We start from the raw sequence: 26035 nt of genomic DNA, 5'->3' as shown, positions 1-26035 counted from the left end.
AGAACTAGGAGTCACCCAATGAAATTAATAGTCAGCAGGTTTAAAACAAACAAAAGGAAGTACTTCACACAATGCAGTCAGCCTATGGAACTCATTGCCAGGGAATGTCGTGAAGACCAAAACTATAACTGGATTAAAAAAAGAATTAGATAAATTCATGGAGGATAGGTCCATCAATGGCTATTAGCCAAGACTCGCCTCTGTACTCAGATCTCTTCAATCACCCCTCAGTTCGCTGGTCTTCCAGATGCCCTTTATGGTCACTTATGCCACCACAGGTTATGATAATGATGAAACCTGCTTGGCATAACGAGTGGTCAGCAATGACAGTCATTAATCATCTCGTTACCCAACCATCTGCCCACTAGGTTTTGACCTGCCAAGGCACCTGTGGTCATCCGTGAACCGGTTTCAAACAGGACAGGGCAATTGTGCAGCCACTCTCTTCAGATGGGGTGCAGTCAACTTCAGACTATGTTGCATATCCTTGACGAGTGCCTGCTGACTTACATTGACGGGGGACTACCGGCTCTTCACTTGGCTGATGACGATGCTATTAAACGACAGGGCACACTGCACACATGCTGAAGAGCCAAGATGGTCAGGGATGCTCTAGTTGTCCCTATGCCACTGACTGCCAGATGCTGGGATTGAATGGCAGGGGATGGATCACTTGATGATTGCCCTGTTCTGTTTGTTCCCTTTGAATCATCTGGCATTGGCCACTGTTGGAAGACAGGACTAGATGTACCATTGATCAAACCCCGTATTGCCATTCTTATGTTCACCATTTACATGTAGATATTCATCTTACTAAGGCTGCAGTCAAGCTACGGAAGAGTAACTATCACTGTCAAGGTTCCTTCCCCACTCTGAACTCTAGGGTACAGATGTGGGGACCTGCATAAAACCCCCAAGCTTATTTTTACCAGCTTAGGTTAAAACTTCCCAAAGGTACAAACTATTTTATCTTTTGCCCTTGGACTTTATTGCTGCCACCACCAAGCGTCTAACAAATATATAACAGGTAAAGAGCCTACTTGAAAATGTCTTTCCCCTCCCAAACCCCATGCCCCCTTTCCTGGGGAAGGCTTGATAAAAATCCTCACCAATTTGCATAGGTGAACACAGACCCAAACCCTTGGATCTTAAGAACAATGAAAAAGCAATCAGGTTCTTAAAAGAAGAATTTTAATTGAAGAAAAAGTAAAAGAATCACCTCTATAAAATCAGGATGGTAAATACCTTACAGGGTAATCAGATTCAAAACATAGAGAATCCCTCTAGGCAAAACCTTAAGTTACAAAAAGACACAAAAACAGGAATATACATTCCATTCAGCACAGCGTATTTTATCAGCCATTTAAACAAAACAGAATCTAACACATATCTAGCTAGATTACTTACTAAGTTCTAAGACTCCATTCCTTTTCTGTTCCTGGAAAAAATATGAAACAGACAGAGAGAGACCCTTTGTTTCTCCCCCCTCCAGCTTTGAAAGTATCTTGTCTCCTCATTGGTCATTTTGGTCAGGTGCCAGCGAGGTTATCCTAGCTTCTTAACCCTTTACAGATGAAAGGGTTTTTCCTCTGGCCAGGAGGGATTTTAAATGTGTTTATCCTTCCCTTTATATTTATGACAATCATCCTCTCAGTTTTACCATTTCCAATTTAAAGGAGAACTGACAACAATGGGATCAACCTAATTTGACAAACTGTGTTTTGGGACCCTAAGGTACAATGAAAAATATATGTTTCCAGCCATGTGCTTGAGCTTAGAGATTTTACATAATAGTTTCCCTAAGTTTTTGTCTCTAATAAGCAAACTTTCACCCTCTATATGATTATCCTCACTAGTCCTTCCATAGAAATACTATAAGTAATGTTGACAATCCTCTTTGCCCTTGATCCTTTGGAATAGAATTTTGGCACATGCAACACAAAAATAAATACCATACTGAAAAGGAAGTTGATTAGCACACTCTTTGCTACTTGTATTTGACATCTTTTCCCCCAGGGTGGGGGGCATAGCATGTGGGTTCTGAAGAGCATTAATTTTATGAAGTACGGTCTGGGGGCATGGCGTTAAAAATCTGTATATCTTCTTTAAAGATTCTGAAAATGTTTGGAGGTGCCTTGGGCTAATCCTGTACCACAATTCTCCTTCTACTGGAAAAGTTCTGCAGCATGTTATGCCTACCTTAAAAAAAAAAGAAGAAGAAAGAATTATGGTAGGTTGCAAATGTTCGATCTTGATAAACAACTAGGGCAGTTTGGTGCTGCTATATCAGGGTTTTGTAGCTCTAGTGAGGAAGTCACAGTGGGAGGCATTCAAAATGCACAATCAGGCCTAGTGTACCTCCAATAGCCAGAGCACCTTGCTAAGCTTACAATAGGAGATAAGTGTGTGAGAGACAAATATTGCATTTTTAAACATGCCTACTCCACCTCTTTTATTAGTAACACTATACTTTAGGATTGGATGCCTGTTAAATGAGGGATGAGGAAGGACTTTCAAAGATATTTCATGGTTGAGGTTAGTTTGTGTCATTTACTCAAACGCCTTTTTAAGATAATTTTGCCATTTTACAGCAGAGGAGTTGAGCCCCTGTAATCTGACCAGTGCTTTTTTTTTTTTTTTTAAATGTATTCCTTCTAGCATGATCCATTAGAAAGTATGAAATATCTTGTAGTATTTTGAACTGGTCATGTTGCTTAAGCTCTCCTGAGCTATGAAATACAATTGCAGCCGCTGCTTCTGGCTGACATTCACAACATGATGGTCTGAATTTAAGAAAGAAAAGTCACGTTGCTCTTTGGTAGAGCCTGGAACAAGGAGCAAGTCAGACACAAAATGAATCCTGATTCTTCTCCCACTTAAAATGAGACTAGTTCAATAGTTACTCCTGGTCTAACTGAAAACTAGAGCAGGTTGGAAAAATTAATTTTTTTCTTCAGTTTGCTGATTCATCACAATCGAAATATTCTGTGGAGACAGCTCATTTTTAGGTAAGTTCCTCCGAAACCCAGGCAGATTTCAAAACATGCCCAGGCTTTCAGAGTCACAGACCCCAAATCTTCCAAGTTTCCCTGTTCTGGTAGGCTGAAGGGAAGCTGGGAGCCTGAAAGCTCTGGGTGTCCCAAGCTCTGGGGCTCTCTGCTCAGTTATGGCTCCCAAGGCATCCAGACTCGTGGCTCCCTTTCTTCCCACCAGGAAGAATTTATTCTGAAGTTATCGACATGAGACATTTCCATTTTTCTGTGTCACACAGAATTTTGAATTTTTTTAAATTTTGTTTTCAATAGGAGCAAAACCAAAATTTGGACGTCTTGAAATCCCCTGTGAAATGGAATTACCATTCTGCACCCAGTACCACTGAAAGCAGAATAATCAGGCTGGAAGCAGAGCTCTGCAAAACGTTCATATCAAGCTCAGCTTTTGCCTGATTTCATTACAATCTTTCTCCAGGCTAGGTGAGATGTTTGTAAGTGTTTCTAATCAGCTGGGTCAAGTTATGAGTGAACGCACTCTATAAGCAGAGGGGGAAAGAGTCTGATGGATATTCACTTCTATCAGATGGTTGTGACAAGAAAGCAGGCACAACTATGTGTAGTATTTACTAAGCTTTTTATTATTATTATTGTTATTATTATTCACAAGCAAGATGTGGAGAGTGAGTCAGAACAAATTAACCACCCACTCTTGCAAGGCCTCTGTACATAGGGCTCCCTTTGAAACCAAAGGGCTCATCGGCTTAGGCCCAAAATATACAGGACCCCTTACAAACTAAGGTCCAGATCCTGCAAGCAGCTCCTTGTGGATGGAAGCTCCTCGGCTTGGGCAGAATTCCATAGACGTCAATGGAGCTCTACGTGGGTGCAGGAGTCTGCTTGCGGGGAGCTATTTGCAGGATCTGTGCCTTAAACTGTCTGAGTTTTACATCTCTAGTCACAGTGGGCTTTAAATGCTCTGAATTAACATGGAAAAATGGTATTTTCTTGAGGCTGGGGAAGGAGATATTGGATAAACACTGAATTGCTTACATTTGGAATTGAATATAGAGTTGTCCCTACAGTTATTTTGTTAAAACAGATGTACAGAAGACATATTTATAAGCCACATTCAGCCTCTGATTGCGCCTGTGTAATCTCACAGAGACCTGGAGGCAAGAACTGGCACTGTGAGTCTAATAATGATGTCTGGCTGAATTTAGCAAACCCTTGCTGTATTTCTAGCCAAAGGTTGGCGTTTGTAAACTGCCTGCATGATTAGTAAGATCATTCATGGATAAACACACTTATTGTTCATTCCAAATAGAACTCCTGGTGATATATAATAAATATCAGTAATCAGCTTTTATTTACACTAGGATAACTAGATAGCCCTGTGAGTCTTGGCATCCTTCCACATAAGGATGAATGTAATTTTCACTGGAAGTCCATTCAGTGGTGTTTTTCAGGAAAGGACATTATTACTACTTATACTATGGTAACTCCTAGAAGCTTCAAGACGGGGACCCTGTTGTGCGAGGTATTGTATAAATATACAGCAAGAGATAGCACTGGTCCCAGAGACCTTATAAACTAAGCAGATAGCGAAGCAAAGGGGGGGAAAAATGGAGGAGGATGCCGAAACACAGAGTGGGTAAATGACATGCCTGAACGTAACCCAGGGAACCTGGGGCACAGCCAGGAACTGAACCCAAGCCTGCTGAATCCCACTCCAGTGTTTCAAAGCACAGGCCATCTTTTCTCGCTGCCATTGGCCATTTTTGCTTGAGAGGGAATTCCTCATCCCTCAGAAACATAGGGAACCCAGTTCTTTTACTAGTCTCCAACTCACTTCCGCCTTCAACTGGCTATATTGTTTTGAATCCAATTTTAACCCTCCCGCGCCCATGCCAGAAAATTACACCATGAGCTTAGAATGGAAACAAGATCTGGCTTTTGTACCTTTCTCTTTGTAACCACACTTCTGCGATGGGACTGGTTTCATTTGGTGCCATTTTCCATTTTGATGCCTCCTAACAGACTGGGTCAGTATGAACCATGATGATAAATGGATATTTTGTGAAGGATGCTAATGAAGTCAAACTCTGACCTTCTCATTGTTCTAGAATATACTTAGTTTTCTGCGTACAGTCCCTTTAACTTGGGAGGAAAGGGGATAATAAATGTTCCTTGAATCAAAAACACTGAATACTGAAAAGGTCAAACTATTATAGTAGAAAGCCATTATATACATGATGCAAAAATTCCCAGAGTTTCACATTTCCAAGAGAGTGCCGGGCCATTAGGAAAATGCACAAGAAGAAATGATGTGTGCCAAACCTGCTGCAGATTGGATGGTGCACCCATTGTAGATACAAGCCTGACCAAAACCCCAGACTACAACATCCCTCTGACATTTGTGGGTGTTCCAAGTCCAAACTGGATAAAGATACCTTTATAGTGGGCTGAAACAAGAATGCTGAAGAGTCTGGAGCCAATTCTAAGAAGGACTCTTGTGTAAGTTTCTCTTATCCTCCTACTCCTCCTTCTCAGGACAAATAACCTTAATTTAATATCCTCTCTCTTCTTTTGGCGATGTAGTTCACACGTACATCTGCGACCCTCCATACCAAGATATAGGGCCAGATCCTGATACAAGACCCTACATGCTTTTCCCAATGAAGTCAAGTACCTGTGGACTCAAATCTTAAGTAAAGACAGGTAGAATTTGGTTGCATGCCAAAGCAGTGCTGTGGCTATGCAAACCTCTCAAATCTCCTTTCTAATCCCTTAACTCATTTAGTTTCCTTCCAGTATAGTTCAGATTAAAAGTTCATGTTTATGAGGTTACACATTTTAATTACAAATACCTGAGGGTCCAGTCCCGGGCTCCTTGCAGAAATGGGATGTGCATGGAGGACTTCTGCAGAAACTGGAGAGAACAGAGTCCTCCCCTCTCCTGCACTGGAGCAGCAGTGAAGCTACTTGGCAACTAAGCCTGGTGACGAATTGCTGCACATTCTCTACAAGGAGCACAATTTGGCCAGAGTCACCCCCCAGTTGAGGATATGCCAACCACAGCCCATATCTCCTGCTTGCTAGGATAGTTCCACTCGAGAGAACATCTTTGTAATGGATGCAGACCTGAGAGGGCTTCCAGTCCTACCTGCTCCTTGCACAGCAGAACCACATCAGCAGCTTCACTGCTGGTTAGCCTTCTGCCTGCTTCCTGGATGTTGTGGGGGTGGGGAAGCAGGCAGAATTTCCCCAGAAATAATCACTTATGCGCTGCTAAACCAGCCTAGCACTTATGTGATTAAACATGCACGACTACAATACCCCCCACAATAAAACCAACCCAACAACAAAAGACCAAAGCCACCAACCACTCTTCCCCTCCCACCCCCAAATTGTTAATATTTGGAAATAAATCCCGATGCATAGCCACAAAACAAGTTCTTGTTTTCTGAAACTGAGAAAATAAAACATGGAAATCCAAATCTCATTTGACAACTAATTTTACCTTTAATAGGACTTAGCAGCCTTTGGATAAAGTGATCAGCTGTTTCATTGAAACAATCAATGTTATGATGAAGTATTTGCTTGAAACAGAATTAATCTTATTTCCAAAACCTGTAATTTTTACACTGCTTATCATGCAAAACACCACAGTTAGAGTCTTTAGAGAAATAAATGACTCAGATTAAAGTGCTTCTATGGAAATATAAGAAATCTCTCATAATATTGTACTTGGCATACAAGCAAGTTTCAAAGATGGTTTGATGGATTTTATTTACATGAACGTCAATTTATAGAACCAATATGTTGGGTCGCTACAAAATCCAGTAGAAATGGCAATATTGTGTGTGAATGTTTTAAGGTCCAGTTAAAAGGCCTGTTTTTTTTTTTAAAAAAAAAGTTCAGCTACTCACCTGCAGAGTGGGAAACCTGTCGTGTTTTGCTAGTCATACAGGAGAACCAAAAAAGTGAAATTTAAGAAACATAAAATTGAAATTGACAGTTTAGTTCCATTGTTTATGAATTTCACTCAATTTAGAGAAAAAGCATGGATGATGAAAAGTAAATTATATTTTTAAGTAAGTTTATTTTAACAATCTTAAGGTGTTACTGGGACCACAGGAAAGTTGGGTTTTTTAAAAAAACACAAACAAACAAAACAATAGATTTTTATCTTGACAACCTCCCTTTTGATCAAAATGGGCCAGATCTGCAGCTTGTATAAACTGGCATAGCTACACTAACTTGCTAACTTGCCCTAGCTGTGACTCTGACCCAAAATACCTTTAGCAAGATTTCTGTGTATGAAATTTGTTTATTTGATTAGATATAAATTGAGTCCAGCTTTAAAACCTGAGTCAATAAATCATCTAAAAAAGGTAATGCACAGTACATCTAATATCTCAGAATGAGCAGCATAAAAAAAACCAAAATATCCTTCCATTAGCCTAATTTTTGTCAAGTCTAGAGATACTGCTCAATTCTTTTAAATCATTCAGTTTCAACCTTGTATTAGATTCCTGTTTGGGACTGAATGTGGATAGAATCTACTATTCATTATCAGATTTTTTTCCCTTGGTATATTCATATTTAAAGGTGGACATGAAGCAATGCCTATATTCAGGATATGTTATGGGATACATGTGTTAAAACATTCTGAATAGGACGACTGTGGGCGAGGATTGTATAATAGCCTCTCAGCATCTAGAATGAGATATCTGAGGTGCAAGGAGACATCAACCTACACAATAACGCACTTTGTGAAGGTGTCATTTTCCAATTAAAACAGGGAAACTGGAAGCCAGTAGAAAAGGCAAACATTGCTGAGTAGTGAAATGGAATATGAGAAGTTCAAACTCATGAACAGATTTGGGACAGGTCTGATTTTAGTTACACCAGAAGAAAGTTTTCTGATCAAAACAGGGATCATTGAATGATAATGGCCTCTTTTTACCCAAAAGCAGGCCTATTTTTTAGCAGAAATTTGCAAAATGTTTCCCTCCCCCCACCTGCAAAATTGGCCAGTTGTGTTCAATTTAAAACAAAGCATGTAAATCAGCACTGCTCTATTGACATCAAGGGAACTATACCATTTTACTCCAGAACAAAAATGCAAGTCCCTATGTGACAGGATACAAATAAATAATAATAAGGGCCGCCTGCCTTTCACATGACTCAACAGGGGATTTAAGGAAGGGACTTGTCCTCTGGGGAGGGATGGCTGAAAAGGCTTTTTCTGTGGCATCTGGGGACTACAGCTTGCTACGGTCAGGGGAATTGCTTTGTTTTGTGTTACTTCTTGAGTTTGTGTGTTTGAATAAACTGTGCACTGAGGCAAGGACCTCAGACAGATTTTTGCATGGCACTGATTCTTTCCTGGGCTGGTGACACGTTTCCCCACACTTTAATTGAGGATTGCCATTTCTTCATGAATATTTTGCACCATTTCTGTTGCTAACAATATGCCACTGCTTACGTTTGCCATACACTCCTCATTCTGCTTCTCACTTACCTAAAAATAAGATATTTCTCCTCCCCTCCTCCCCCAAAATAAAACCTTGTAGATTTGTACTAAGGCTACAGAGGCACAGTTATCAATAGCTAAACCAAAAAATGCCATCATCGCTCACGTAGATTGGTTCGCTGGGAAAATGTGTGCTGCTGTGTCTGCCAATTAAAATGAAGAGTACCTGACAAACAGTAAACAGTGCTGTCATTATGACCTAAAAGCGCTGTCCTACCAGTTTTATCCTTCAAGTTCAAACGTATGAGATCGCGGTCCGGAACCTACTCATGCTGCTTGCACTTCCTCTGATGTTAAACCTGAAAGTGAAGGTCACATCACAGCTAGAGGGTTGCAATCAATGTCTCTGCATGAGCGTAAGTTTAATTTTAGCTTATGTGAAACTGAAATACTAGTGCAAGAGAGTCACTCAATATTAACGCCTAACAGTATCTAGAGGTTAAGTGATGAAGTGGTGCAATTTACATCCTTATGGCTTTCAGCAGGCGTGCAAAACATGGGCAACGCACATATAGAAGATGGAAGGGGAGGATAAAACCCCAGAAAAATAAGACTATAGGGTAAAGCAGGGCCCTACCCTTCTGCTTCCTTCTCATTGCCCGCCATAGCCTCTTTGTGTGCCAGTTACACTAGTTTTGTATGTTTACTGAATGCCAAATTATGGCCAACTAGACTCTTTCACCACTAACACTGTCCTAGTCCCTGGGTTTAGCAGGGGGCCCTGATGAAATATATGGTCTAAAGCATATATACCATAAATATATGGTATAAAGCGGTCTTGTAGTGTCATGCAGGTCACTACCAGACTACTCTTCCAGGCTCGCTCTATTCCATGCGTCTCTTCCCCCTGGATCCTCTTCAAGTAAGTTTCAGAGTGGCAGGGGAGGGTCCTGTGCCCAGGGAAAAGCAAAGAAAAGGGCTGGGACCAAGGCATGAATGCTCAGCAGCTGTGCCAGGTCTATTTTCTCAATAGGCCAGGAGAGGAGAACCCTTCTGCCAATAGGCTTGACCCTACTCCATTGTAGTCAATGAAAGTTTTGTTATTGTCTTCAGTGGGAGGAGGATCAAGTCCAATAGGAGGAGGATTCCCATCTACCTGTTGGCATCCACAGCAGAAGATGCCTGCTGCTCCTCTTCCCTGACCTCTGAGGAAGGGCAGAGAAGATCCCTTAGTCTCCCTAGAGAACAGAATCAACAGAGAGTGTGAAGAGCAGGGGGAAATAACAGAGAGGAGAGAGAATGGGCGGTAAACTGGAACAGGTGGGACTCTTTTGCATTTTGTCTCAGGCTCTATAACTCTTGGGTTGAAGCCCTGTCACCTCCACCAGAGGAATGCATGAATTACACCAGCATTCGTAAGTTACTCAGAGCGATTTTCATGGGAGTAGCTCTTGTTTTAACCAAGTCTGCAGGAACAAGCCTCGGCCTTACTGAAAGCACTTCCTACCTAAGAGCTCACCATGGTCACATTGTGCAGCTCTTTCTATGGATGTAGAGGATGAAATGCTGTAATTTGAGGTCTAACCATACTAATCTATGTAATACATCATTTAATGTGGGATTTTTCAAAAGAGCTCAAAATTGAGATAGTTCCACTCCCATTTAAATTATGACCAATAAGCAAAGCTAGGCTAATGCTGAGTGCTTTTGAAAAATATTACCCTTAACAAAATAAAGATAAACAAATCATAGCTAGATTGATTTTTTAAAAAAAATCTTTTCTCTTTATGTATCCCGTATGGCACTATTCTCATAGCACTTCATTTTCAGCCTTCATTTTGAAGTCCACCATTTTAAGGGGTGCAACTTTGCACTCAGTAATGCAGAGGCACAATTGCTGTTACTCAGATGTCGAAATACCCACAAGAGCCCGTTTCAAACAATTAGATGTCTAAGGGTTTGTCCACGTGGAGACAACAGTTAATTCAAATTGACTAAAGGTATGAATTTGAAGTCGATTAGTTAAATTACATTAAACCTTTGTGTGAACACCCTCTTTTAATTGTGAAGGAGAGTGACCACACAGAAATTTAATGAATCCACTTTGGTCCAGTTGAATTAACTTTCCTGGATGTCTCCATTTTGACAAGCCCTACATGGCAAGGGCTGGTCTCATTGGTGCTGAAAGTGGGAAAAACAAGTTTTTTAAAATCAACGCTGAATCTCCCATAATCCAGAATTAAACATTTAACCCTATTAAATTGTTTTCAAACGTTCATTTCTTGTGTGACCCAAGAGCAAGAGAACTCACTCATGCTGCACCTGAGCACTAATGAACCTTCATCTCAAGTAACTAGCTAATTGCTTTATATTGAGGCAAAAAGTCCCACTGGGGTTCATGTTACTATTCCATTTGTTTGCCAGATGAGCATTTTTTGTAGAGATATGGCAATGCTATCCTGGCAAGCAAGTAGGGGAGGGGGGTCAACTCTGTGCTGAATCAAACACTCATAGCCATTCCTAGGGTGATAGAAGCCCCACCATGAGACTTCTCATTCAAAGACCACCAGAAATAGAAGACTTACCCTTATAGGGTCCACGTGGTATAATTGGACCTGCATATCGTGATTACATCCTGCCACTGTTTTTTTTTTAACCTCCAGAGAACTCTCCCTTTTTTACCCCCAGCATGGAGATTCATCCATGGATCAATAAAAAGATGTTGCATTTTTGGGGCATTAAGAAGGTGTGTAATGTCTAATTCAGCAAGGCTTTTAAGTATTTACCCACCTTAAAACTCATGAATAGTCCCATTGAATTCAATAGGATTTCTCATGTGCTAAAAGCTAGGCACATACCAAAGTACCTTGGTGAATGGGGGCCTAAAACAGGGAGTATGGCAAGCCCTCTCCTTGGAGTCTCTTCATTGTTTTGAAAGTTACTGATCATGACTGACTGGGCATCCTACAACATGCCATACACACACAGTATTTTTCCCAGGGAGTTTTCACTCCTCATTTAGGCAACAACCCTGAGCCAGCTTCTTCCAGCTGGCCCATTACAATTGGTCCTGCTTTGAGCAGGGGATTGGACTAGCTGACCTCCTGAGGTCTCTTCCAACCCTAATCTTCTATGATTCTATGATTACATTCCTCACACCCAACTCCTGCCCAGACTAGCAGCAAACTGAATTCTCCCAACAAAAAAAAACCTGGAACAAAAGCCCTACAGCATTTGTCTGTCTCTCCCCCTCAAGCATTCCTACTTGGGTGCGGTTTTCAATAGTCCTCCAAATTTTAGAGGCATAGTCAAACAAGCTCCATCTTCTTCCAAGCTGTGGAGAAGCTAGAAGGCAGGTAACTCTCTTCCAACCAGGGTCCTTCCCATGATGAAGGAATAGGTAGATTATATACGAGCCTCCTTCTCAGATTGTGTCCTGATTGGCCGAGAGAGGAGACAGGGCTCCCCTGTTCTATGCTACAAAGCTCCTGGTTCCAGGCCCTAGAAAGACTAGTAACCTTAGATTTTCCAAAAAAAAAACCCAACAATTTTTACCTTGTGATCACTTGCGGTCTCCCAGTATCTGCCTGTCTGCCAGAGAACTCCTGGAATGGGGGTTACGTGGCCCCCAAGCTTCCCCCTCTGACTTTAAAGAGACAGTATACCCAATCACAGTGAGCATATCCCCGAACAGATATTAGCAGAAGGTCAGCTGCTATACTAAATATCATAAGGATTTCTTTTAAAAAAAACAACAAAAAAACCAAACAGGCAGAATATACACAGAGGTCAGTAGGAGTTTTCTCTGGCTCCAGTCAATGAAAGGGCTGCAGGATTTTTCCCAGAGGGAAATCCAAAAATGAACAGGCAAGAACTTAACAATCAACAAGTTTTCTTATATAAAATGCCTGAAGTAACTAGAATAATGAACTAGCATTGCTAAGAGAGGAACAATTGCAAAGTTCTTGTACCACAGGGGTCTATTGTCTCATTAAATTATTCAGGAATTTCTATGACATTTAGAAATCAACTGGCCAATCTTTTCACTTGCTGTCAAACGTTAATGGGCTTTGCATCTGTTAATACAAGAGCACAGAAAATATCTTTTCTCAAAGTGATTTGAATGCTGGTTTTCCTGTATTATTAAATGAGGAACTTCCTGGGAATCATTTGCTCAATGGATACTGTTACATTTTCAGTGTTTTCAATACACTGAGTATTAGTATTGGGCCCACTGGAATCAGGGTCTGTCAGCACATTCACCGTAAGACTCAGCTTCAGTTAGTGAGGTGGAAACCCCCCCAACTAACCTCCACAGTGAAGTTTTCCCTGTAAGGTCTGGAGAGACAACATGGTCTGGATATGGGACTGGGAGTCAGGCAAGTCGATTATTTTCTGGCTGTAATCCTCCATGCGCTGCCACCAACAGAGCTGGCTGGCTACAGGGGGGAATGCACAACACAGCACCTGTGGAGATATAGTAACCAAAGCCCATCCCTGCAGGCCAGCTAGCTGTGGAAATCACTGTGTGCCTTGGGGGTGCAGTATCTCCTGGAGCTCCCACTGGCCCATTGCAGATCTGCAAAGTCCTGCTGAACCTCTGGCCTCCTTGCCTGTAATTTAATCACAATGGGCAGAGCTGGTGATAGACTCCTTCCCTCCCCTCATAACAGCGAGTCAGCATCTCCCCTGCCCTCAGCTCCTCTAGTGATAGACCCAGAGAGCACTGAACAACTGTCAGGAGAAGGACAGGGAAACAGCCACCTGCCTAACAGCAGCAGATACTCACAGGATGAACCCAGCACGCAGACCATATATATAGGAGAAGATGCCTCTGTGTGAGGAACAAGGGAGAGTTAATGGAGAAAAGGAGGGAGAGAGAACAGAAACTGATGGGGGGGAAGGAGGGGAGAATGGAGAAGGCAAGGAGGAAATGGAGAATTGATAGAATATAACAGGAAGGATTTATACATCTGCATTGGGGTAGCTGATGGGTGTAGGAGGAGATAATGGATTTGTTGTTTCAGAGGGACCACACTTTGGGATTCTATGCAAATTTGCATATTAATTTATACAGAAATGTCTACATGGAAATTTCTTTCATGCAGCTCTGGTTCTGTGCCCCCCTGTACAATCTAGTGCCTTAAATGAAAGGTTCAGTCATAAGTTATTACAGTGACAGCAAAGTGCACAGTTTCACTTAATATGGAGCCCCATGTTATTTTAACAGTTCCAAATTCCACACTAAAGATTAATATTAAACAAAGTGGACCATAATTCCTTAGTCCATACTGCACTGAACTGTAATAAGATTATAAATTCCAGACATTTACTGGAGTATTCCGAGAGGGTTGTTCATTGCAAGCAGGATTATCTTTGGCTACAAATATTTTGTGTAAAGAGCTGATGAATGTATTCCTTTAATTACAGCCTATCTTTTAGAAGACTATGGAAGAAGAGGTAAAGACATAAAATCAAGGATAAGGTGTTTGAGGGCTGCCAGATGGTAGAAGACTATGGAATATTAATTTAGAATAAATAAAGACAATTTTGAAGGATAAAGGAGAGAACTCCAGGCAGAGATCTACTGCAGTTCCTGAGTGGATAAACTATATAGTGAAAGCCCCTTTAGTTTAAAGATACAAAAATTCTACTGTCTGTCTTAATTTTAAGCACATACTTAGGTGCTTTCCTGAATCACAGCCTACATGATTTGTAATACAGACCTGCTGACTCCTTGTTTGCTGGTTGGCTAGTGTCGTGTTCCCCTGAATCCATCCAGCTGGTGCTTTGCTCAGGCAATGTGTACTTTGTTGCAGGTGTCAGACTGTAACACTCAGTAGCCATTGCTCACTCCAACTCCGCTTGTCTTTTGTAATTATTGACTTCAGGCCTGGCCTTAAAAAGTCCTGCAATGTTTCTCTTTGCTGTGGAAGATGTAGAACCCCCTTTCCAGGTTGTGCGCAGAAGCAGAGAGGACATTCTGTGTATATCACCTACTCCCTAAACACAGATTTACAGGCAAAATTTCTACCCCTTAATCAATATCTGCTCTTTTAACTCTGCCTTCCCACTTCATTTTTTTTTGTTTGTTTATTGGGATAGCCTCTTATTTGGCTTAGAGCTCCTATCTAATCAATCCTTGAATACGTTTAATATTAGATAGAGATGGAAAACATAAAAACCCTCACAACACGTTGGAAAGTTTAGATCTGAATCCAAACTTCGAGACTCAGATCCCTTTTGTGTGTTAACATACATCAGACCATTTCAGTTATTCATATGACAAGAAGAGTTAAATGCACCAACTTACCACCCCACCTCCTGCAGAGTGAACCAGCACAGACATGCCTTCTCTTAGGTTGGCCACTTCAAAGAGCATCATGTAGGCAGTTACAAAGTTCATAGGAAAGGCAGCAGCTTCAGAAAAGCTCATGTCATCAGGAATCCTGTAGACAAATTCTACTGGGGTACATACTACTTCAGCCCATGCGTTGTAGTTTACGAAAGCCATTACTCTGTCTCCAATCTGCAGTAATAGAAAGAATGACATTGGGATTATTAGGATAGTAAGCATGCACATCAGAATGATTACAAAATGCTATAAACCATTGAATCCATGAATAACTGTATTAGAATATAAGTGACATGACCAGAAGTTCTCCCACCAACCTTTATGGATGATGGGTTGTCCACAGAACTGCTTCTGCCACACTGATTAGGAAGAAGCAATTATTGTTGCAGCCCAGCCTTGGGCTCTTTAGGATTTCAAGAGCCTTTTTGGATCAGTTAAACTTTTACTTAAAAACAAAAACACAGCTCTGCTTCAGGTCTTTCTTTGCTGGTTTGTTTCTTTGGTAAAAATTTAAACCAGGATTAAATTTGCAGGCAATACTAACACTGGAAAGGTAGCTAACATAGGAGGACCAAACTACAAAGTGACATCAAAAGATTTGAGCAGTGGGGTGTCCAAGTTGCGAGGGGAGCTTTGCTACTAATGAAAGCAAGTCCCGCATGTGGGAGCAGGGCTAGAAGGGCACCAACATAAAGTGAATGGACATGACTAAGCAACCCCATCTAAAAGGGAGTTTATTTTCACCTGGCCTTCCTAATCTTGAGAATTTTTCACAAGCTATTTTTCCAGGCAATATATTTGCTGCATGCGGAGGTGTGGACATAGGAATGGGAGGCCTTCTATTTTAAGAAATAAACCACAATATGAAAGTGCGAGTACCAGTGATTTAGCCTTTTACTTTAATGCTAGCATTACCTATTTACTTTGTATTTATGTTATTCTAAGTAGATATTTAAACTGCCTTTGCCTGCTGGAGATAATCAATATGTGACAAGGATCTTAACTACTGAGGCTACATTCTGCCCTGAACTACATCAATGTATTTCCAGAGTGACTCCTCTGAAGTTAGTATAGCTACCATGGGTTTAGACCTGTGTGACAGAACAGAATTTGACCCTATAACTTTAAAATAGGACTTCAAACATCAACCTTGTGTCCTTCGGTTCTTATGCCAGCTTCTAAATCAATCAGCTCCTGTCCACAGGAATTAAAGGAGCAATGCAATCTTCTTTTTTCCTGCAACTGAAGACCCAATTATGATAGAAAAAAATATATATAAGGTGTTTTTCACTTGTGTGTGTGTATATATCTGTATGTATGTATGTATGTGTGTATATATATACACACACACACACACACACACACACACACACACTCTAGTGAAAAATGCCTTCTATCAAATACAAAATGGAGATAAGATAAATTTGAAGATGGAGTGAGATTATATTAGCCACATTAAGTGCTTCTTGGGCATTGGGCTGAAGTGCAGGCACATCAGTTTCATACATTTATTTAGTGGCTTTGATTGCAGTTTCAGATTCTGAGAATTCAGACAGCAATTCCCCATAGATAGCCAAGAATAATAATATGCAGATCTGAAAATGCAAGGCAAATTCTCCTCACTTGCATGGGTGTAGGAAAACTTCAAGAAGACTACACCGGGGTAAGTGAGAACAGAAATTGGTCCAATAGGACAACTCATGTGACTAAGGTGAGGAAAGTTTTGCCCCTCTGCATTTAGTTCTCCTTTGCTGTCATGCTTACAAAAGAAAACTTGATGATGATTAGGCAGCTGGTGTGCTGAGACAGCTGCCTGAGAAACCCTTTTTATAGTACAAAAGCATTTTGGCCTCTCAAGATGTTTTCATCTCTTTGGCCTTGGGATACTGTAAGGTTAGTTAAAATTTAAAGTGCTGGGGACAGTTCTGAAAGGTTTATATCTTGTCGGATGAAGTCGGCGAACACAACCGTCATTCCAATTTCACTGAAATTCCTCCTCCTTTCGAAATGGTCCTTCATATTAACAATGTGTCACCAGCAACAGTTCTGCTGTTTCTCTTCCACTGCTCTAAAGGTGCCTACTTTTTAAACATACAACTTCTGCATAAGATTAGTTGGCACAAGACTTTAGCACTTTACAGTATACACTCGATTACAAAAAAAAAATAGTTACAGAACTGAAGGGGTAGAGCACCGAGGTCCCTCCTGCCAGTTACTGAAGATGCTTTTACTGTATTTTATAGCATTTAACCAGCACGTCACTTCAGCTCTCTGCAAATGAGCACCGCCACCGGAATTAAGAGCTTCTTAAACGGTAAAGGCCCAATCCTGTTTCCTGTGAAGTCAATAGGAATTTAGCTATTGATTTCAGTGGGAAGTAGGAACAGGCCTTTCAACTGCTGTGCTAAATGACGGGTTTTTTTCAACGTAGAGAACATTTTTAGAAACCTTTATCAATGAGGGTTTCCATTAGAAGCCTGGATTTGTCATATCCTCAGGCAATGAAGAGACCCATTAAATTCCAGTTTGGCTATGCCAGAGATGAAAGGCTGAGTTCAGTTGCCGACTAATGATCATGGGCCGAATCCTGGACACATTAATCCTGCACAGCATGGAGTCCCAATGACTTCACTGGCGTTGCATAGAAATGGAGTCCACTTATGGGGAGTGGTGTACAAGATTTGGGCTTTAACTTTTGGCCTTTTTGACCCTGCACACAGGGATGCCAGGTTGTAAAATATGTCTAAAAATTACAAAGACTTGTTTTAATTAGAGGATGGTTCTACCAGATTGAGCATGATTTACCCTGTTCATATCATGCCCTTGATCATGACTTTTAAAGGAGACCCAGTATAATCAGTCAGGCATAATGGTATTCAAGCAAACAGTCATATCCTATAGCTGTCTGATTTCCATTTCAAAAGGATTAGAGAAGTTTAGACCAAAAAATGCAGACAAAAATCTAATCCAAAGCAGAATCTCATCATACTAGTTCTATACACTGGATTATTTTTCCTCAGCTTTATACAGAGTCTAACTCTTTTTTTTTTTTTTAAAAACGCCATTAAGAATGCTAGATCTGCACATCTGAAAGCACACGTTTCAAACGATGAAATCATTGTTTAAAGGAAAAAGGTAGTTGAAAAGCTGTGATTCCTTGAAGGAAAAAATAGTTCTAAGTAATACTAGCCTCATTCCTAATGAGACCCTATTAGAAACCAAATGGACCATGGTCTGTCATGTGACTGAGCACTGTTCACAAAGCTGGTGTGGAAGAACAATAATGCTGCCTAATACAGCTCTCTTTATGCAATGTCTACTTAAAAGAGAAAAAAATACAAGGATCAAAAAAGGGGGCGGGACTATTTCATTACATTGACAAAACATGTTGCTGAGATAAGAACGATAAAATCATTGACACATGCCCAGCAGCCCTACTTCAGGAGATTCATACCTCCATGTTGCATTGGTTCAGCAGGATTTTCACGTAAATCAAGAAAATACTGTGGGAAATTAAAACAGAAGGTTTCAGCTAAGAGAGGTGTTTAACATAAATGATGGAAAACAGAGTGGGATGCCGTACATTTTACACATAATACAATGCTTTAAAATACCTGGTGCCAGCTATGGGATGAGATCAGATGAGATCCCTGTTATTTGTCATTTAACAGTGTACAACTAGGGGTGAAATTCACCCTTCCCTGCATGAAGGGTGAGTAAATTATTATTAGTCTTACTGCAGTGCTTAGAGGCTCAAAGCAGAACGAGGGCTCCGTTATTTTAGTCATTGTATAAGCACAGCATAAGAGAGACAGTCCCTGAATTTACAATCTAATTTAAGTCAAGACCCAACAACTGAGACTAAGCAACAGCGGGAATGTACAGGGGAGGGCAGAGGAGGGTAACAGTGATAGGAAATATAGTTACGCAGATGGACTATGCGTAAAATTAGCAGATTTCTAGTCCAATTATTTTGACTCTTTTAACGTATAAATAAAAAGGGAATATAAATTATCTCAGCCATGTCTGCTGGCTTCCTGCCTCGTCATTACCAGTTGGCAGCATATCATAAGCATCCTGGCAGAAGTGAGTCTTTAAGAGGAATTTGGAGGAGGTGGCAGTAGTAGCTTTATGGATTAGTTCCGGCGGGGCATTTTCATGCATAAGGGGCAGTAAGGAAGGAAGCACAAACTTATCTGTAGGAGGAACAGACGTGTGAGTAATGGAGGCTGTCACCACTGGCAGAGTAGGAGGCAGCAGGGCAGTATGATTACATGGGTAGGTAATGAAAGAATGGCCAAACTGTGAAGATTGCTCTGCCCACTGCCTCCACAACGCTATTATATCCCAGAAGGTCCCACATGAGACCACCAGGCACATCAATGAATTTCACCCCTGAGAATTGATATGCAGTGTGTCTTATTGTTTTCTATAACAGGAATTACAGCTCAGTAAGAATGCAGTCTCATTTATAGCATTCGTTACACTCGGTGCCAAGCTCAGAATCAGAAAAATCTTGAAGGCCTGTGATCATGTTATTAACTAACTTTGGCGAGCTGGACCAAGGGGAAAACTAAAATGCAAGCTTCTGGAATGCAACAATGATAATTAACAACAGTTCACACTCGTATAAGGTTTTTCAGCTTCAAGGTGCTGGGCAAACATTGAAGTCAGTTTGCTTTGCAATAGAGCTTTCAGAACAGGAAACCAGAGGATACATTAAAACTTATTTCGACTTCTGCATGTTAAAAGGATACTTGCCCCGAAGTGCCAATCTGGGCAGATCTTTAAGCACAATATAGCAGCCTAAAATCTTTTTAAAAGGAATTTCTAGAAATGGGATAAACTGATTAAAAATAAAAAGACTCTCGATGCACTAAAAAGCAAGAAGTAATAGAATTTTTCCCCAGTAAGGAAGAATCCAGTGAGACATTGTTGAACAGAATGTATACATGAGGGTTTGGATAAGCTGGGGAACTTTTTCCATGAATTTAAATGTCGCTCTTGGGAATTTGATCTCATTATGATTAAATTAGTTCTTCACTAATCAAGGTTCAGATAAGTGTGGTTTTATCTTAGCTTACTAGACAAGAAAATTGTTCTTGTAGGAAGTGTCTGCTGCTAGTTAATGGCCCAGTTCTGTCCCTTCACTCCCTAGTTATTGGATAGTTTCTTACCCTGCATTGTCAATGGGGCTACCTGCAGAGTAAGGGCTTGTCTATGCTGTGAGTTAGTGTGTGGGAACCCAGGGTATAAATCTATGTTTCACACAGGAATACGGCAAAGCCCACTGTAGAACTTCTGGTGCACTGTAGGAGGGTCCACAAGCCCAATCAGTGTGCAGCAGATTAGTGCACTGTAGAATCCTGCCCTGGCTTGTTGATCACTGACTCACTGGGTAGTTAAACTTTCAGATACTACTCAAAGGGAGCAAGGGTGGCAGAATCTGGCCTTAAATCCTTTCTTCTCCAGTCCTAGTCAAATGCTGGGTCCTTGATCACACTACGAGATAAAGGAAATGTTACCTCAAATCCTGCCACACTGTCCCCCAGAGCTTCTATGATCCCAGAGCACTCAAATCCAGGAACGAGCGGTGTCTTGGGAGGATTGTCGATATTCCCCTGCCGCACCATCAGATCAATGAAGTTTAAACCACTGTAAACACAAGAAAAAAACAAAATCAAAACACTAACATGGGGCTAGGAGAGGGAGAAACTCAGCCAGGACAATGAAAGATGCTGAAGGCTTCCATTGTTTTTAATGCTGCATTGTTCTCCTGCACCTGGGTGGGCAGGTGTGGAGCAGGTGGGCAGAGGGAATTCACATCTTCTCTCATGGAACAACTTGGCTCTAAGTCAGCTGTCTTGGAGGTAGGGCTACTAGATCTGTGATTACACTGAGCTCCTATGCTTAGAGGTTGCACTGGAGTCATAACTACTATTTCAGACCAGAGATCACTACCACCTGGATCAGAGTCAGATCAGTAAGCTAACAATGAAAGGATCCTTCTCTTTACTAACCCCCTGAGATACCTCATGACCCTATACAAGACATTTTGAATTCTTGTGAAATGTGCATAGATCTTTCAGTATTAAAAATATGTAGCTCTGTGAAAAGCAGACTACTTCTGTAAATGAGGATGGTTAGGCTATTCAAGGTACATAAAGCACGTGCAGGGTTGGCCTGGTTAGGTCTCAGCATTACTGTTGTACATCTGTGTGTGAACCAAGGGACATGTCTACCTAAACATTTACTGTGGGGCATGCTGGAGGGTAAATCTATATCACGTCAACATGCCGCACCTTAACTGTCCATATGGATCCTGCTGATGAGCACTAAAAGTTCCCTAGTATGCATTGATAAACTGAGGTTTATTTCAGAGAAAGGACAATGCAGTGATTGGAGATATTCTTTAGGGACTTCAAAAATGCAAACAGTGAAGTGATATTTGTTAGGAGTTTGTATATAATCCACTGTTACATGCTATAGATATTTTGGGCCAGATGCAACCCTGGTGTAACTGCACTTAAATTACTGGTGTTACACCAGGGAGGAATCTGCTGTTATCTCAGCAAGGAACAAAATAGTTAGTGAGAATTTATTAAACATCAAATGGGATGTTATCATCAATAAACTACTATAGATGCTCTTGCACCTTATCATTTTTAAACAGTCTTTGCAAAAAGATTGATTTAGGTCTTTGAAATCTTATGTAGGTGGCTGCTCAAAAGAATCATTGATGACCTTTCCTTGTATGCTCACTTTTGTGAAAATCATGAGGCCTCCTTACCTTGTCTTTGTGTCTCATCTCATTTTATTAAAATAAAATACCTTAAAAAAAAAACAGGGGAGAAAAAGTATTTTGTTTACCCAGTGCCCCATTGTATAGATTCCAGACCCATCAAACACCATGCACACATTTTGAAGACTCCTTACATTCATAAACTAGCTAGAATATACTACAGCCCCAGTCTATTGTTTCAGAGCACAGCCCCGTAATTACTGCCAGCCAGAAGAGATGTATACTGAGGCCCTGTATTCTGCAAAGCTATGCACATGAGTCATCTCTCACACACACATAAAACCATTGACTGGTCACATACAAAGTCACTCATGCGTAAGTGTTTGCAAGATCAGGGTTTTCATCTGGGTACTAACAAAGACATGGACAAACCTGATAAACTTAAAACAGGATAAAGACAAAGTGACACCATGAAACCAAGACAATTCATGGTGAGATCTAGGTCACTGGAAACTTCAGTGGAAATTCCACCTAACGTAAACATTGCAGGCAATTGTGGATAAAATTTTAAAAGTGCTCTCAACCCACCTTTGATTCGTGCATGAGAAAGATTATGGGCCACTTTTGGAAAATACGACTTTGAAAACCAAAGTTGCAGAATTAACATGTGTGTCTCCTGACTGACAAAATCATAGGGATGTCATTTTCATGACATTTCAATGGGAAGTTTTTTTTATCCCAACTGTGCCCATCTCCTCTCCTGGACCCCCATGGGAAGCATTATTATAACCTTTCTACAGAAGGGTTAATGAAGCTAATCAGCTTGCTCAAGGTTACATATGAAACCCACAGCAGAACATGGAACTGAATGTTGGTCCTACGATCCCCTAAGCCAGTACCCAAACCACTGGGCCATCTGTCCTCCCTGAAGACCCAGGGGAAAGATAAAAAGACACTTGTACACAGTGACTGCACTAAGCCTACAGTGAGAATGGTTAGCAGGGGTACAGCACATTGCAGGTTCAAGACTTGAAAATGATTGTGGAAAGGCTGCATCTGATCAGAAAACTATCAAGGCAATTCATATTCTGTAATGTTATGTATAGGGTAGGAAAATTCTGAATGATAAAGAGCTTTTGGGACTAATTAAGAGAAAGACACTCACAAGGATCACCATTTTAAAAACAATTTACACACCTGGAAGGCAACATTTCTCACAAATGTTGACTTCATTGGGGATCATTGTCTAGAGCTTTCAACAATTTGAGTTCTTTACAAAAGTTATTTAATTAACCTTTCTTATGTTCTCCCATTAAGTAACTGGGGGTGGAGTTGTAATGTAAGAGCAAGCCGAGGAATTGGGGTTGTGACATTAGAGCAGGCAGGGGGCACACAGACAGACCTGGCTATGACTGTGGCTATTTGAGAAAGACATATGATTTTATGTACATATCATCACACCTCAATGCACCAACCCGTATGCACCTACTCATTCTGATGGAATTACTTGGCAGACATATTTTTTGAATGGGCATGTTTTCAATTATGAACCTGACTACATAACTCTAGCAAACCAATTCCTTGCCTTTTGTCTTTATCCCCAGGAAACAGCAGCAGCATTAATACAAAAGTTCATATCTATTAAAATTAACTGGTTACTAGAACAGGACTGGGAAGGAACACAAAGGTGTAGAGTTTAAAAAAAATTAAGGCTATCAATCACAGTTAACTCGAGTGATTAATGCAAAACAAATTAACTAGATTAAAAATATTTGTGATTTATTGTTTAACAATACAATTAAAACTGAAATTATACAATACCGACTTAAATTTATTATCAGTATTTTGGTATGTTTTTCTACATCTTCAAAAATATTTGAGTTACAACAGAGAATACAAAGTATACAGTGCTCACTTTATATTATTTTGTATTACAAATATTTGCACTGTAAAGAAACAAAAGAAATATATTTTTCAATTCACCTCATAGAAGTACTGTAGTGCAATTTCTTTATCATGAAAATGCACCTTACAAATGTAGAATTTGTATTTTTTTACATAACTGCACTCAAAAACAAAACAATGTAAAACTTTAGACCCTACAAGTCCACTTAGTCCTACTTCTTGTTCAGCCAATTGCAGAGACAAACAAGTTTGTTTACATTTACAGGAGATAATGCTGCCCGCTTATTTACCATGTCACCTGAAAGTGAGAACAGGCATTCACACAGCACTGTTGTAGCTGGCATTGCAAGCTATTTATGTGCCAGATGTGCTAAACATTCATATACCCCTTCGTGCTTCGACTTGTAGGTCTTTTTTAAAAATCTTTTCTATAGTGCAAACATTTGTAATAAAAAAATAATAGAAAATGAGCACCGTACACTTTGTATTCTGTGTTGTAACTGAAATCAATATATTTGAAAATGTAGAACATCCAAAAATATTTAAATTGGTATTCTATTATTGTTTAACAGAACAGTTAATGACAACTATTATTTTTAATTGTTTGACAGCCCTAAAATAATTGTGGTATTGGGGTATATAATGACAGATTTTGAATTTAATTTAATTAATAGCTGAGCAATCAAGTTTGATTTTGGCCCTGATATTTAAATACTTCAGTCACACACTATCTGGCTTCTTTCCCCCCATCACATTTTTATTCTCCTGTATATGACTTGTTCATGTATATTTTTGAATGTTCTTGGTACTGTGTCAGGAGAAGTACTTTGGCTTATCTGTCATTTATCAAAAAGGGCATGTATAATATATGTTCAAATAGTGGCATCTGGGCAAAGTTTCATTTCTCTGACTCATTCCTGGCCTGATTTGAAATTCCATTTTCTATTTCCATTTCATAAGGCCACATGTACAATCCTCATCAACATCAATGAGGTAACTCAGAGAAGAACAGGGCTCGATGAGACAAGCAAACTCATTTTTAATCTTTAAATAAGCTTAAGATAAATTTGAATGTGAGAATCCAGAGGTAAATTGCTAGTCTATTAATTATCTGTGCAACATTAGGGCTCATGGAATCCCTCATCAAAATTCCTTATGCCTGCTCTAATTTGAAAGGGACAGGTTGGCTTCATTGTCTGGCACAAGAGAACAGCCTCCTCAGTCTTTTCTCTACAAACCTCTGATATTTGAAAGCAGTGGCCTCCATTTTATTAGACGTGGATGCTTTTGCTGTAATTTGGACAGTGGCTAAAGGGCATTCTAAGAATAATCACACAAATATATAATCACTTTCCCTCTATGAACAATGGGATACTAATACTGTTCTATATTACTACTTGTATGACAATCCCTGCTTATGATATATGTAGGAAGGAGAGGTGGTCTTGCATAGGGGGTCAGCGGAGGTGTTGCTTTAGAGCTACGAAGTTCAGATCCAACCATCCTCAAAGGTTGGGGAATGCAGAAAACTGTTTTTTTAGCATTTAGGAGCTGACCATAGGGTGAAATCTCTTTGGTTAAAAACCTCAGGTAAAAGGAATATTAGCATAATTGTAGAGGATATTACAGGAGATTGAAGACACTTCAAGTCTGCAGGGACAATTCATTATGGGCAATTTCAATTTCCCCAGTGAACTACCTGAATGGCACACTGGGGACATGGTTTGAAGATGAACTATTGATAAATAAGTGATTGCTTTACAGAATAGCTTGTTTTGGTGTCCTGATGGAAGGACAGGATTCCTGACTTTGGCTTAAGAAAGATACAGTAGTTAATTGAGGCGGACTGTAGGTAATGCAGTGGGAAAGTGATCGGCGCATAGTTCAGTTCTGTTCTAACTGTAGTTTTCATTTTAAGTAAAAGTTTGGATGCAATTGGAATCTGAGGAGGAAGGCATAGAATGACTCAGGTAACTAATCCCCAAGGATAGAGCATTCAGGCAAGGGTTCTGCTGGACCAGCCTGTGAAATAGCAGTGATATTAACAAGAATGTCAAATAAGCTGAACTTCATGGGCTAAATCACCCCCTTCTTGATTGTTCCATCATTGGGCATGGGTTTGCCCACCACTGAGTCAGTGATGTATCTGAATTCCGAACCCAGGGCCACTGCAACTACTCTGAGGTTCCACCTTCATCTACTATATGGGAGTGTGGCATTTGTTGGCTCCCTAACATGGGGAGTTTTGTGTCTGTATTACTTTTCCCTGATAATCTCTGCAGGTCTGGGGGTGGAGACATAATTTGTTTTCTTTACCCTTCCCCATCCAGTGCAGGGCTGCCCACTCCAGGTCTCTGAATCGCCCAGTCCCTGGACCCTATCTAAACACAATGCCAATGCTGCAGAGTGCCCTCTATGTCCCAAGTTGGGCTGGTACTATCTTATGGATCTGATTTTCTTGCTTTCTCTGGTGTAACTCGGGATTAACCCCATTGAAGTCATTGGGTTTATATCAGTGCAAGTAAGGAGACAGAGAGGCCCTGTGGTCCAGATCCTCAAAG

The 26035-nt window shown here is 40.5% G+C and overlaps 1 protein-coding gene across 1 annotated transcript in view; it reads right to left on the bottom strand.

The window, feature by feature from the left end:
• VAT1L (vesicle amine transport 1 like) overlaps window positions 1-26035 on the bottom strand; it is a 90365-nt gene that overhangs the window by 59358 nt on the left and 4972 nt on the right. The window contains exons 2-3 of the mRNA XM_073307987.1: window positions 20353-20482; window positions 14786-15001 (exon numbers count right to left, since the gene is read on the bottom strand). Coding sequence (XP_073164088.1) covers window positions 14786-15001; window positions 20353-20482 — 346 coding nt within the window. The remainder of the gene's footprint in view (window positions 1-14785; window positions 15002-20352; window positions 20483-26035) is intronic.

This window comes from Lepidochelys kempii, chromosome 12 (assembly GCF_965140265.1).
Source record: "Lepidochelys kempii isolate rLepKem1 chromosome 12, rLepKem1.hap2, whole genome shotgun sequence".
Classification (NCBI taxonomy): Eukaryota; Metazoa; Chordata; order Testudines; family Cheloniidae; genus Lepidochelys; species Lepidochelys kempii.
This window is presented reverse-complemented; position numbering and strand designations above follow the sequence as displayed.